Source organism: Channa argus, chromosome 10 (genome assembly GCF_033026475.1).
Source record: "Channa argus isolate prfri chromosome 10, Channa argus male v1.0, whole genome shotgun sequence".
In the NCBI taxonomy this organism is placed as follows: Eukaryota; Metazoa; Chordata; class Actinopteri; order Anabantiformes; family Channidae; genus Channa; species Channa argus.
Genome location: NC_090206.1, coordinates 21,650,874 through 21,666,182, shown reverse-complemented (window position 1 = coordinate 21,666,182; position 15,309 = coordinate 21,650,874). Strand labels below are relative to the sequence as shown.

Sequence of the window (15,309 nt, the reverse complement as noted above, 5' to 3'; positions counted from 1 at the left end):
TTTTATATGGGATTAATACTCAGTAAATCAAACAATGATTGATTAGTGTCATTTAAGTATAGCAGCTTTTAGTCTTTGAAACACTGCATCTCAAAGTCTGTGAAGACGAAAAAATGCGATGTTAATCTGGTTCTGTCCACTTTATTTAGACAATGTCTCTGTTTTTCTCAGACTTCTCTTTACTTCTTCAAGTTTTTTTTTTTAAACACAACAGATTTATTCTTTTAGTTCATCATTTTACAGCAAACTCACATTTTGAAATGCCTTTTTTAAAAGAATTTTTAAGAAGCTTTTGCACTTTTTTCAGTTTACATATAGCCATGCATATAGGTTTAATTCACTAGATAGGGTTTTATGTTCTGTTAGTCCATTGTGGGATTATGCAGTCAGATTTGCTTCATGTCAAATCCCACTCCTTTTTGAAGCGTTTTGGGATTTTGAGTTTTTGAGAACATTATGTTCAGCATGTGCTTTCACCTAAAAATGTGGTTTATATCACGTCACCGTTCGGACATGACTTCTGATGCGTTGATTCATCAGAAGTTGATTGAAGGTTGACTGTAAACTTGTGTTTTTAAGAATGTTTAGACATCTGTGAGTTTGCTGTGCTGGCACTGTCTTTGTCCTCAGTCCTAATTTTACTGCACTACTGTACATTATCTAACACATATATTTTTTATTGGTTTGAAGTTAGTCTGTGATGTATTTCTAACTCTCAGTGTGAGCGATACAGCAGCGGCAAACTTAACAAGGGAAATCAAGATGTGGACTATCACTGTATGCCACTAGATCAATATGTAGACATGAAAATAAATGAAAAGAGATTTGTGCAATATCTGTCACGCATCTCTATTTGTAATGTGTAATGGGAGGGCAGATAGTTTACAGGGACTTTCATATGCCAGTGTTTATAACAAGATTATGGTTGCACAGCAGAACAGGAGAAACAAATATAGTTTTGTGCACTTTGTTTATTTTGTGTAATAAGGGCATGTGCTTATTTCAAGTGAAATCCTATTTAATTTAATTACTCTACAATCAAGTTACTGTAATTATTTTGCACAAGCACTTTGGAAAAATAATTATTTTAAGAAGTATCAACATACGTCTGTTCTTTCAGAACCTGCCGGATTGTACCCTCTGCTTCGCTGATGGTACCGTTATGTAAGTGTGTGCTGATTATATGAAAAATGCTCCTTCTGGAATGTGAAGTGGAGCTTGTGGCTGCCGTGGGCTTGTACAGTTGAATAAGGCCCAGAGGTGAAGTTAAACCAGCCAGTGTTGATGGATAATCCACATTTCTATTAGCCTACTTAGCATTTTTCCAAAAGGGCTCACTGTCTAACCCAGGAGATGAGTGGGATGTGTTGTGTTCATTATCACTTAGAGCAATAGTGACCTTAGATTTTTTTAAATGCCAATATTGCAGCTGATCTCAGGTAATTCATGTGTTAGGACTCACAATTGACTTTGAACAAGGTGATCTGGGGGGACGAGGGGATCACTTTTGATTGGCTTTGATCAAACTCTAATCACAGTCCACAAGGAGAAGCAAAAAATAACCTTCATCTGCTTCTGATGATTTTGCTTTTATGGTATTTATAGCCACATGCTGTTGCTGTGTAATTATGTTTGGGAATTAATTAATGTTAGATTGGCCTTCTGCACTGCACAGCACTGGGACACACATGTCACTCCTGATTCTGCTCCACAACATTCACTACTTATGTCAACAATACATCTATCAATGTACGGTGCCCATTGCCAGGAATGAAGATTGTGTAAAATATAAAAAAAATGCAATGATTTGTAAAGCGTTTAAAATCTTTTTTTTGTAAATTTGTAAAGACAATAGCATAGCATAAAGATGTCAAGTATTGAAACTGAGAGATTAAGATTTATTGAAAAAGTAGATACAATTGATGCAAAAAATCCGTCTCAAAAAAGTTGGAACAGAAGCAACAAAAGAAAGAGAAAAAACTCTTGGTGGAACATCTGACAACTAATGAGGTTAATTGGCAACAGGTCAGCATAATGGTTGGGTATAAGAAGAGGCTCCCAGGGAGGCTGAGTCCTTTAGAAGTAAAGATGGGACGAGGTTCACACTGTGGGGGGGACGTGTTCAATAACTTTAGAATAAAGTTTCTCAATGTAGAAGTGCAAAGACTTTGGGAGTTTCATCGTATATGGTTGTATCATTAAAAATTCTGAGGAACCACAAGAATAAATGTATGTAAAAAGGCCAAAAGTCATAGTTGAATGACTGTGTTCTTTGAACAACCAGTCGACACTACATAAAAGACAAACACATTTCTGTGATGACTGTTGAGTCACTGCATTGGCTCAGGAATACGTCAGAAAACCATTATTGGTAACCGGTTTGTCACTGCATCCACAAATGTGAGTTAAACAAAAAAATGAGATCCACATGACATGATGCCACCTTCTCTGACAAAGATGATCTGGAAAGCTCTCCTGTGGTCTGCCAAGTCAAAATTTGAAATTCATATTGGAAATCATGGATACCCAATCCTCCACACTAAAGAGGAGAGTGAACAACGACTTGCTGAACAACATACAGTGTACAGATTTTAGAGAAACATATGCTGCCACCCAGACAATGTCTTCAGGTAAGGCGTTGTTTATTTCAGGGTGACAATCGAGTGATGCAACACGGTGGTAAACATGGTCCTTTGCGTATTTTTTTTGAAACATTGAATCCTACTTTATTTATATATTTGCCTTCCCACAAGTTAATGCAGTGTTGAAGTGTTTTACAGATAATTGAAAAGCTGATGAAAAGCCAAATTTAACCAGGGCAATAAACATAAAGACTATCAAAACAATGAGGGTTTTGCAAATGGAAGGAATTTAAAAAAGACAGACCATAAGAAAACACAATGAGACTATAAGACAATGAGACTAAAGTACAAAAATAAAAGGATAATAATTAGAATAAAGATCAGAATCAGTGGAAATATTAAAGAAAAATCCACACTAATTAAATTTAGATTAAAATAAACATAACATAAGAGAAAAATTAAGAGACTAAATCAAAGTAAAAGTAGAAAAATATATACACAGGGCATAAAAGAAAATACATATAATAAATGAATAGTGCACGTAAAGCATTTTAATCAAAAGCCGGAGCTAAGTTTGTCATAAACACTTTCTGTTGTTTTGAGATCCTCTGGCTGACTACAAGCTGCCTCACAAAAACTTCTGTCCTGCCCTTTGGAACAACTAAAAGACACGTGCCAGAGGATCTGAAGGCACAGACTGGTTCATACAAAGGAACCATGTCAGACAGGTAGACTGGTGCACGACCATACAGTGCTTTAAAGTAAGTAAAATAATATTAAAATCAATACAGAAGCTGAAAGGCAACCAGTGTATGGACTTTAAAACAGGTGCTATGTGTTCTCTGCTTCTGGTTCTTGTCAGGACTGGGGCAGCAGATTTTTTTTAAAAACAATTGTACCTGGTTTATTCGGGTAGAATAGAGAGGAGAGCATTACATTAGTCCAGTCTGCGGGGAATGATGCACTATTTACAATAAAAATATATTTAAAACGATCCGCAAATCCTTGCATTCTGTTAAATCACATTTACACAGCGTCCCAACCTTTCTGGAAACGGGGTTTGTATACAGTACATTTGTCTTGTCTAATTGTCTGTCTGTCTTTTATACAGATGTAACAGATGTTCTTTAAATGTTCAGTTGTAAAAAAAGTATCATGCAAATAATCAGTCACAAAAATGATTGGTACAACCTGCTTCTTCTAAAACTTTATTACAACTGCCACTGTCCCTGCAATTACGTTACCTCGGGGAGAGCCGTTTTACTCTCTGCAATCATTCTCATGCAATCTTCCGCTGGATTTCTACTTTTAATATGAGAGAAATAATGTTCCTGTGTACCAGTAGCCTCCATGTACAGTAATCTAAAGGTTTTTACCTTGTACTGTAGCTGTGAAAACGATTTCCTAGCTCTGAAGGCCATATGTTTGTCATCCTAGGACTGTGAACCGAACAGGAGCCGCGTTTGTCTGTATTGAATGGCTTGTTTAGGCATAGAAGGACACAGTGAAAGGCTAAAGCCCAGACAAGGACAAAAATTGCATGGTCATTAAAGGCTCTCTACAAAACAATGACTACTATGCTTTTAATGAAATTGTTATGACTAGCCAAAAGCACAGAGCAGCTTTTGATCCGTGGCTTATAGTCCACAAGGTCTTTATGCGGCGAAGATTAAATCGTGGACAAGGACCACCTTCCATATGCTCCAAATGTAACTCCTTTAGGCTTTGTAGAAATTCATGCTGTCATTGCAAAAACAATACATGTAGCTCCTAAAAGACACAAGTCCCTGCTTTCTCAATCTTCTCCCAGCCTCTGTAAGGCAAGAAAGACGATACCCATTTGGGGCTCATTGGAGCAAATCAGAATTGTCAGCACTGTGGGTTTTTACCTTTTTAAAGAGGGAAGATGGATAGATAATCACCACATGCCATTCTGGGGGCCAATTACACAGCTTTGTGTGAAATTGGAAAACCTGTTCTCTTGGAGCTCTAATGGATGTTCTGGTCATTAGTTATTTGAGAGTCTTCTCTGGCTGTAATCAAATGTGAAACATTGCGTTAAGCGCCCATAAAAGAACAGCTGCCTCTCTAAGTGACCTTCTGTTTAAGAGAACCCAACTGTCAGCCGTGTGGCGTTTTGCGACAATTATTATGTGTATCGCCATAAAAGCCACTCCTATTTCTATTCTTTTTGCAGTGGTTGCATCTCATTTTAATGTCTTGCTCTTGGTTGTATTTACTTTTCTGGGTCTGTTAGGTGGCTATATGCTGCCATATCTTGCATACAAGGCAGATGCATAATCTTATCCATCTGCTGTCTATTCGCACTCCAGATTCTTATGTTTGGGTGTAATTTTAACTTGGCATAATAAATTACCACATTTCTCTTTTGCCACTATTGAGAATGCTCCAACTCATTTTCAGATGTCTCTTTGCTTCTGCCGATCTACAGGTGATCACCTGTCTGCTCAACAAGGCCCTCCACCTCTCCCACCAGCCCCGCCTCCGCACAAGCAGCATCCATCCATCACGTCCCTGACCCGCAGCTCACTGGCCAATCAGAGGAGCCCGAGCCCCCCACCCACAGCCGGCCTGGCGGCTGACTTGCAAAGTACGGCGGAATGCGTCCAGCTGCAGGACAGCTGGGTCCTGGGCAGCAATGTCGCCCTGGAGAGCAGGTGAGTGACCCACAATAGAAAGGGGAAATTCAGGTCCAGGAGTTAATTAAAAAAAAAAAAGTAATAAAATCATGTATAAAACTTTTACTTTAGCTTAACTTGCTCAGCATTTATTCTCCAAATCTATTGACCTGTCCGATTTCTTTGTTGTCATGTTTGATGTGTTTTTGAGTCCTCAGATATGGGTCCACATTTGTTAAACTCACAGTCGGGGCTAACCGTGACTCACTCGGTCATAACTGAAACATTAGGCTGTTTTTCTTTAAAAAAAAAAAAAGCATTTCATTAACAGTGTTCTTTTATGCCTCCACTACACATTTGGAGCATTTAAATGACCTGCTAAGGGTTTTAGGAAAATGCACAGTATCACCCGGGTATGTAAGTACAAGAAAGTTGTGGGGACTTTATGTTAACAAATAGTACTATACACCTTTCTCAAGGCGGCAGCTAAATAGGTAGGACATCAGGCTGGGATGCAGAAGTCCATCCATTAATTATCTTCAACCGCTTATCCTGTATAGGGTCGCAAGGGAGATGGAGCCTGTGCCAGCTGTCACTGGGCTAGAGGTTCGGTCCACCCTGGACAGGTCGCGAATGTATCTCAGGGCCAACACAGACAGGCAACCATTCACAGCTACAAGCAGTTTAGAGTCACCAGTTCACTTAACATGCATGTCTTTGGACTGTGGGAGGGAAGCGTAGTACCCCGAGAAAACCTACGTGAGCACAGGGAGAAAATGCTAACTCCACACAGAAAGAACACATTTATTAAGCTGTCTTTGGGCGCTGGCGTGAAACGGGGACCTTCTAGCTGTGAGGCGCGAGCACCAACCACTCTACCACTGTGCTCCTGGATGCAGTCTCTTAGTTCAAATCCCAGCACTTACAGTAGGTGTGTCTGTCCTTGAGCGAGACTGTGCTAACTCCCTGGGTGCTGCCTGTGGCTGCCCAGTGCTCCCCAACAGGGGAATGGGTTTAATATATATTTAAAAAAATATATATAATAAAATTCTGAGGAACTAGAAGAATAAAATATATTTAAAAAAATATATTATTATATATTTTAAAAAATAAATAAATATATATAAGTGTTCAATGATGGCTTTAAAGTTTTTTCATAAGATAATGGAGAGATTACCAACAACTGGGATCATAGAACAGCATCAATAATTTTTGACGCCTGATGGTTTTATTAATGGTTTTAGTGCTGCTCCCCGAAACATGGGTTGGTAATAAAATGATAATTCACTCCAGGGTTTTAAATATTTAAGGGTGTCTCACTCTTAAGCCTATTTTAAGGACTACACCTCATCAAGTTAAATTATCATGCCACAAATTGTGCATGGCATAATATGGTTACCGCTGAGTTTGATAAATACAGCTGGAGTTTCTCCTCAGTTGAGAATAATGTTGTCAAGTGTTCATAGATTTTCTTTGCTTCTTGCAGGCGCCTAAGATTAAGGGCTGATTACTAAATTACACAGACCTACACTCAAGGAGAGGGCCTGATTGGAGTGAACTATGTGAATATCAGAGAGAGTTTGCCAGTTCAAATCAGAGAGGCTATAACTTTACAAGGAACTTGGTAAGCAGATTGTCTGTTATATCAGAATTTGCTGTGCAAGATACAACTTTGTCATAGAAGCTTCTGCCAAAAGTTCTCCCTGAAACTTCACTTACATATTTCTTAATCAGTAAGCTCAAAATATCCTGGCTAATGAAGTGTAGTACATTGCGCTGTGACTTAGATGTGGTCTCAAGTAGATGATTGCACTCTCGCCCAATATTTCTCTGGCAATGTGTGAGATTCAGATGAGCGTAAACTTTGAATTTGGTCTGTGGCAGCATGAAGTAACTACCTCTTTTGAGCTGACTGAATCAATTGGGATATGTGGCGACAGTTTCACTTTCTCAGGAAGATGCAGTGATTGAATACTAACCACGCAATGACCTTGAGCTGTCTTAGCTGTATCGACAAAACAATATGTGCACACCTATCATCAACCAAGGCATAAATCACTATCACCACAGTGGACTCTAAATCAAGTGCTTGTCAGTGGGTGGGAACAGAGGGCTGCTACGAACCAATGAGGCCAAAAGGGAAGACCTGGTTCAAGACATAATTGCAAATGTCAAGTAAACCACCAGGTTGGGAAATGTAAACAGAAGCTTCACAAAGTATTTATTAAGCTGTCTTCAGGGGGTTTAGGGCCTGCAAAAACCTGGCACACAGCGTTCGCAGGTGGCATGAAGCTCTTTTGAATCCTCAACATCAACATGCATTTTATTTCCTGTGCAGCACAGTAGATGTGATCACGTTTGAACACTGTGAATTAACAAGGCAGTTGATTAAAAAGGTGTCCAATATAAATTACAAGGTTATGATCATATTTAAAATATTTCCTGTGACATGACCTCCTTGAAATAAAACACTCATTTGACAGTTTTTGCTACTTTTACAGCAATTAATGGTGTGTGTGTGTGTGTGTGTGTGTGTGTGTGTGTGTGTGTGTGTGTGTGTGTGTGTGTGTGTGTGTGTGTGTAACTTCCTATAACAGCGCCGGTCTTCAAAGCACAAGTGTGCTAATTTGACTCAATACCAACTGGCTTTCACAGTGAATAGCTTTCAGTGTTCTTTTAAATGAGTGAAGTGCTGCACTCAGTAACTACCACTGTAACAGTTGCTCATTATCATATGGTGAATGAGTAAAGTCACTGATCCGACTGTGATCTCACTGTCAAAGCTTTGTTAAGACACAAAGTTTGATTTCGGGTCATTTATTCCTGCAGTGAAAAAAAGAAAAAAAGATCAAACATATGCATCAGACAAATTAAGCCTTTGTTAACAGCTCAGGAAAAAATGAAACAAGTGTCAATGTGCATTGCAAGTCAGACTTAACAATGTATTGTTGGATTAAAAAAAATATACTCTCAGCTATTTGGAAAAAGCTGAGGGAAAGGGCAAGAAATGAAACTATAACTAATGAATATTATTATTAAATATAGTTAGAGCAAAATCTTATTTGCTTTGCTCATCTTTCTAATTGCCTGCTATTAGAAAGATGAGGGAAGATCAGTGTGGAAAATCAGTGAGGTTTTTAAGAGGGGGACCCAATCCAGAAGCTAATGCTATTTAAGGGGGGTTGACCTGGAAAAGTTTGGAAGCCACTAATCCCGTGACCAACAGGAGCAGTTGTCTACTGAGCAGTTTTTCTGGCACTTTGAGAAATGCAGGTTTTCCCCTAAATGGCAACTTTGAGGCCTGGAGGATCTCTGGTAGGGCATTGGGTTGGGATACAGAAGGCCGCAGGTTCTAATCCTACATCATCAGGTGTGGCCCCACCCAGCCACAGTCTTGGTGCCAGTCCACGGATAAAATGGGAGGGTTGCGGCAAGAAGGGCATCCGGCGTAAAAAAAAACACATGCCAAATCAATGTGCAATCAATGTCCATTTCTTTATCTTGCTTTGAATGCCTTTAGTTTACGATGTAAATTTACGTTAATGTTTTTAAATGTCCCTCTGACTCCAGATGACATCTCTTAGAGGAGTTTTTATCATTAGGAGTTCAGATGATCTAAATCTGAATGAGGTATAGAAAAGCAGGTTGACCATGATTAGAAGCCCCATAATATGAGCAACAAGATGACATAATCTGAACTGAGGTTTCCTCAGAGTGATGTCATCTGGAGGAGGTGTTTTTTTTTTTTTTTTTTTTAAATTCCCACTTAGATGTACTGCAGATGTTTTAATGTGGAAAAGTCATAGGGAATTTTAATGAGATTCATTTACATGTACTACTCAAACTAGAACCAAAAGAAGCAAGTTCAGTATCAGTGAAGGTGTGATTCTACTTCAGCTTTTGTTCTGCTGTATGCTAAGACCACTCCATTTAAATGGCTCAATTAACTGGAACCCACAGTGATACTGCTTGCCATTCGTGGCTGTTCTCAAGTGCAGGGGACACATTGAGATCTTTAAAGTGTGTGGCGTACTTTTAATAAACCCCTTGGGTTTCCCTTACTAACCATTTGGCTCCACTGCAGTAGTTTTTTTATTGTATTTTCAATTAGAAATATTCCATTGAATTTAATTATAAAATGAATCACCGTGTCTCTTAACACACCAGTGCACATATACAGTAATTATTCTTGAGGAGGATTCAATAGTGGACTATATTGGTATGTGTGAACTTTTTGAAGTCTTAATGGTACAAGCTATAGGCTCTGTAAGTGCTCCCCTGGATGAGATGCAGGTAGGTTTGGTCTTACATATGTATGTCCTTTGGAGCCCACTTCAGCATTTTTTTATTTTTTTGCTCAAATTCAATGAGGTTCAGCTAGGACAGTCCTTCTGACATTTCAGAAGCAGTCTTTTGAAGGCCTGCCCAGCCACACGTTGCAGTTATAAATGTCCTGTCAATCCTCATTGGATTCATATGTCGAGGGAGTCCTTTGGTGAAATGAAATTATGTCTCAGCTCTAAAATCATCATATGGTACAGTGTCCCACAGACAGTACATTTTCCTGATGGAAAATGTGTTAGGATTTTTCTTGGGGTTGAATTAAGGGTAGCAGAAGTAATCCAAGTAGGATTTGTTGTGTGAGAGTGTGTGTGTGTGTGTGTGTGTGTCACGCTTCACTTCAGAGGAGGAAAAATGAACTTTCTTTGTACACTAGCTACAGTGTTGCACCAGGACTGATTAGTCATGTGTAAGATATCAGCCAGCTAGCCTTTGGAAATAGAAAGGAGCTTGCAGTGATGGCTGGTTACCTGCCAAAGTGGATGGTGGTGTACACAAAGTGGTAATCCTCGAAACGTTTTTTTTTTTTTTTTTTTTTCTTTTTCTCGTGTGTGTTTTCCTTTTTGTTTATTTTGCCAACATATTTAGTGCCAGGCACACATTTCTGTGATGACAACATCACAGAATTCAGCAATATTTTAGTCTACTGTAAAACTGGTACTGATGCTGCCGCTGGCAATATGAAGTGCATCTGTTCCAGATGATTTTTTTCCAGCAAATGGAAAAGCTTTCATGAAACAGGATAGATGGTGAAGAACAATCTAAATAGTCAGTCATGGAAAAAGTTGTCACACATTGCAAGTTTAACCTCCGGCAGCGACAATAGTGAAACATGACCTCATCAGAGTTGCTCCTCAAGATCAAGCTAAAGAGTAACACTGAGGGCTAGTTGGGGTCCAGAGATGTCTTAAATCTATGTACATAAGAGCTGAGCTGTTCTTATGTGAACCTAATCAAACTCATTAAATATAATGAATTCCATGAGCAAACAGTCTGAGCACTCACAGGGAGTGACTCAAGATGGCACCACACTGATCCCTGTGGGCAGGATGGCACAGAAGAGCGTGGCTGCCCTTAAATACCATCACGCCGGTGCAGGGGTACCTCTACCAGAATAGCTCCAGCTCGTAGATGGTCTGTGAGAAAACATGTCACTGCGATGCTGCATCACATCTGTAGACCTTTTTTTTTTTTTTTTTTTTTTGATCGTAGATTAAAGTGTCCTGATTATTCCAGCTCTCACCTTGAAATGCTAACGCTAACACAGAACAGCGGCTAATAGGCAGATTACATATTCTGAGGGCTTCGATTCACATTGTTTCTAGTGTGCTCTCTCACCCCTCCAGCTGGGGCTTAGCTGTAGACAAATCCACCCACTCACTGTTTAGTCTTTTGTCCTCTGTGAGGATGTTTTCAAATGTCATTCTGATGACAAGCAGTGTTGTAAGAGCAGAGGAGACGAGGCTGGCTGCTGCTTTTGTGTTGCAGACTTCTCAATGGGACAGACGGGCCTTGCGCACACAAACGCTCTATCCGATCACACTGACGCACCGCCATTCATTTGCTCTCTTTCCCTCTCCGTCTCGCACTCTCTTGATTGTCTCTTTCCCCTTCTTCCTCTCTCTTTTACTCACACCACATTGCTATCACTAGGGCTGTCTGGATTAGCATAGTAATGTGCCTTGCTGCATCACACTGGCTGTAATCAATTACAGCCGGTCACCCAGTGTGTATAGCTGCAGACATTTACACCAATCCGCTGTTTGTTAATCATGTCCAACAGCATTTCATCTCTAGACCCCTTCAATATGCTCTTTAGAAGGGGCGGGGGGGTAAAAAAAAAGGAGGAGAGAGGGCAACACGAAAAACATTAGTACCAGAAATACTCTAAATGCTTTGTGCAAGAGATGCCCAGTGTAGGAATTACTCTGTGTAAGAATTAGTGATATACTGCACTTTTGTGTGGTACTCACAGATTTTGACACTCTCACACACATTCTCACGCACAAAACAAATTACTGAAATATAGCTGACCTTCTAGTTTTAACCCACCCACAGAATACCATAAGTTCTGTTATTGTACAAGCATTTGGATTGTTCAGACAACGATGTAAAATGCTACTTTATTATGTTTTTGCATATATTTCTATTTGATTATTTTTTTTAACATTATTTGTAACATTCTTAAAGCATCACAAACTGTTTGGTAGCCCTACAGTAAAACACTTCTGCCTTTGGGGCTCTTAGTTCAGGTGGCAGGAGTATTATGTACTCGTGTCTTGGCGTAAATAAAAGTCCAGGTAGTTCGTAGAGACTTATTTACACTCAAAACTGTCGCCGGATCATCTCTGCAACTTTAAAATGGGTATTCACCTTTTTCAAATGGAGTGCATACCCCTCCCCACACATAGACACACGCTCACATCCCATCCAGTCTATCTCATCAGATTGCATCCACTTACACTTAACTCCCCAGATAGTGGTGTCTATTTGCCTGTGTGTCTGACTACACGTCTGCCATCTTCAGTGTTGTGCAAGTTTTGACCTCAATTCATACCCAACTGCATATTACAGTGTGTGCTGCAACTCTGGTACAGTTTGTTCCAGGTTGAGGAATCAGAACTTCTGCTGGTTCCAGACACATGAAGCATTGTCATTCCAGCAGTGACACGCCGTAACCTTTAAATGGAATCCCTGTCTGTCCACGACAGGATGTGTCAATCGGGGCATCGAGGAGCCAGACGATCCAAATCTGACATTTGTTCTTTTAGTCATGAATTGATCAGCACAGGTCTCAGCTCAAATAAATCCTCACAGGAGATGGGAGGTAGTTGAAATATCAGCACGACGGTTGAAATATGACAATATGTTATAGCGTAGGTTTATGTTGTGTCCCCCTCCACATATGCTTATCCCACTTATACATGATAATATCAATCAGCACATAACATTTAGTCTGAATAAAAAGATATTCTAGTTAATGAAACTGAGGTGCATTTACAGCTTCCCTAAAGCATGTTGACCCACCATTTCCATCAACAAATGAGGGGAAATCTGATTAGCAAGTGTCACTAAATGGATTTTCAGTCTTTAACTACTTGGCTTTAAATTCAGCACAATTAGCTGTTCTCGAGTTCCTCAGCACGGAATCACAGTCTGGATTTAAAAAAAAAAAAAAAAAAAAAAGCCTTTACAAAACTTACACAGACTTCACAGATGCCGTACAAATAATTGATGAGCAAACAGTGCTTTATAAGTTTATCGGTGTATTTAAATTTGCAGTTACCATGGCAACCCGTTCCTCCTGGGATCTATAGAACACATAAAACACGACATGGAAAATGTGTAACTTCTAGCAGAAAGTAGGGAATGGAGCAAAATAAGGAGGTTTGTGCTTCTTTTACCCTTTAACTCTTTCAAGATTTTGTACACATTTGTCTATTTAAAAGTTGTATTTATACAAGTTTAACCCTTTTAAGAAATTTGTTTGGTTATGCATTGGTAGTTTTATTGGTGGATTTTTAATCCACCTCCTAAAGATTGTAAAGCTGTTTTAATGTGCAGATCATTGCAGAGTAAACCTGGACAAGGAAGTGAGTTTGTAGCACTTGCCCCGTTTTGTTTACGTTGTTCAAGTGCTCTTGAGCAAGGCAAATTGTTTGTTCCAGTTTTAATGAATTTGTTACACGCTTAGCGAGTATTTGCTCAAAACAGACGTGCACAAAATGTCTTCCCATAATCAACAAAAAAGAAAATATTGTGTTTGCAACAGTTTGTTGTCTTTTTTTTTTTTATTATTTTTTAATTTTTTTCCACCAAATGGATACAGCGTTGGAAATGAAATTCGACAGTTCTAGATTTAAGTAGCATTTGCAATGCATGGTCAGTCTGTCCAATTTTCCTGGCCATCCCCATAAGCCTGGAGGCAATTGGGTATTAATCTCTAAGCAGTGGCAACAAGGCTTAATTCATTTACTTAAGAGCTTTTCATGTGGGGTTTAAAAGTTAATAGGACGATCACTCCGTAGTGCATTTGATTAAACCCTCTTAATTACCCCAGGTATAATGGGCTATTAGCAAAGGCCCAGTTGTAAAAGGGCAAGTGGGAGATGATTGTTTTTTATGAGGTACATTTTGTTCACCTCTTCCAATGTCAGGATTTTACTGGATATTAGAATATAACCCAGTTCCACTTGCAGTCTGAGACACATGGGAGTTACAGTATTGTTCAGCAGCACTATATTGTGTGGGACTTGTTGTGACCTAGAGAACTTTTGAAAAAGATGAACACATTGCCAGTTTCATAAATTAGACCACTGACTCTTGCGTTTCTTTAGGACCTATCAGTCATTCATGAAATCATGTCATCTTAATGCTTTTTTGCCCCTCCACAGGCACTTCCTTTTTAAAACGGGCACTGGAACAACACCTTTCTTTGGTGCGGCAGCCCCTGGTTACACCATGGCGACAGGGACGGTTTACTCCACACCCGCACGCCCACTGCCCAGAAACACTCTGTCCAGGGGGGCTTTCAAGTTCAAGAAGTCCCCTAAACATTGCTCCTGGAAGTGCACCGCCTTGATCGCTGTGGGGATCGCTGTGGTGCTGTCCATCATTCTCTGCTACTGCATAGGTAAGGCTGTGATCTCACTGTTGGAGCTTTTGAAGTTTGCTAGATTTCAAAATCTGATTAGTCATATTAATACGAGCCATGCGACGGCTAGTTTTGTCTCTTTTAAACACGCATGACTTGGACGTGATGACTTGATACACCCAGAAGTCTTGACTTTACACTTGAAACCGGAAAGCATTTAAGGCTCATGTTTTTCCTGGATTATATTTTAATATTGCAATTCCAGCTACAACATACCTTCGATTTACTTTAACCTTCATACCTGAAAGTCTTTGATCTTGACTGGCAATTTGATTATTAAGACTTGTGATTTAAGTCGGACTTGCTGTCAAGGGGTTGAGCCTTTATTTTAGACCTACACAGAAAGACTTATAAATAGCCATTGGTGCCTCTCTTTTCCCTTCTGACCAAAGGCACACACCAGGGTTCTCTTTTTATCTTTTGCTTTCTAGATCTTACCGACACAACCTCGCCAACTCTTCATCTGTGCAGTTGAACATGCGTTTGCCTCAGCAGTTCAAAGCCACACTGCTACTGGGCTTTTACCTCCAGCTATCCTCAGACTTGTTTCGCTACACCACCCCCATGATAGCAGTTTTAAAAGTTCTCTCTTTTCCTCCTCACTTTAGTCCACTTAGAAGGTTCAATCCCTGATTGTGACTGAAAGCACTTCAGGAGGTGAAAATCTTGTCTCTAAATAGCTAAACATTACCAGATATTCTATCCTGGACATCTCTACAGACTCTTGGCTGTACAGACTTTTTAGATCGATTTTAGGAAAAGGCTTATGTTCATATATTTGTGTGTAATGACAAGGGTGTGACATTCACATTATATTATATTACATGATAAGACTTAATTACATTACATTAATTCACCTTAATTGTCATTTTAAATTAAAAAAATGAAATAATGGAAAAATTGAAATAACCACCTCGCCAGACAATATTAACTACACTGTACACTGATGCTTTAGCATAAATATTGCCACTGAATACTTGTTATTGCCTGACAAAGTGGTAAAGAACAAGCTGTCACCCAAGTACATGAAAACGAGTACTTTGTGTGCCAGAAGCGACATATTTCTTTCAGTTTTAGGGAGAAAAAAGCATGA

General features: G+C 39.4%; 1 protein-coding gene across 9 annotated transcripts in view; it reads left to right on the top strand.

The window, feature by feature from the left end:
• si:dkey-237h12.3 (teneurin-3) overlaps positions 1 to 15,309 on the top strand; it is a 136,573-nt gene that overhangs the window by 57,402 nt on the left and 63,862 nt on the right. For 8 of the 9 annotated variants that reach the window (XM_067517767.1, XM_067517764.1, XM_067517763.1 and 5 more), the window contains 2 exons: positions 5,035 to 5,260; positions 13,957 to 14,195. In XM_067517767.1, the coding sequence (XP_067373868.1) occupies positions 5,035 to 5,260; positions 13,957 to 14,195 (465 nt within the window). The remainder of the gene's footprint in view (positions 1 to 5,034; positions 5,261 to 13,956; positions 14,196 to 15,309) is intronic. The other variant, XM_067517769.1, reaches the window with a different exon arrangement.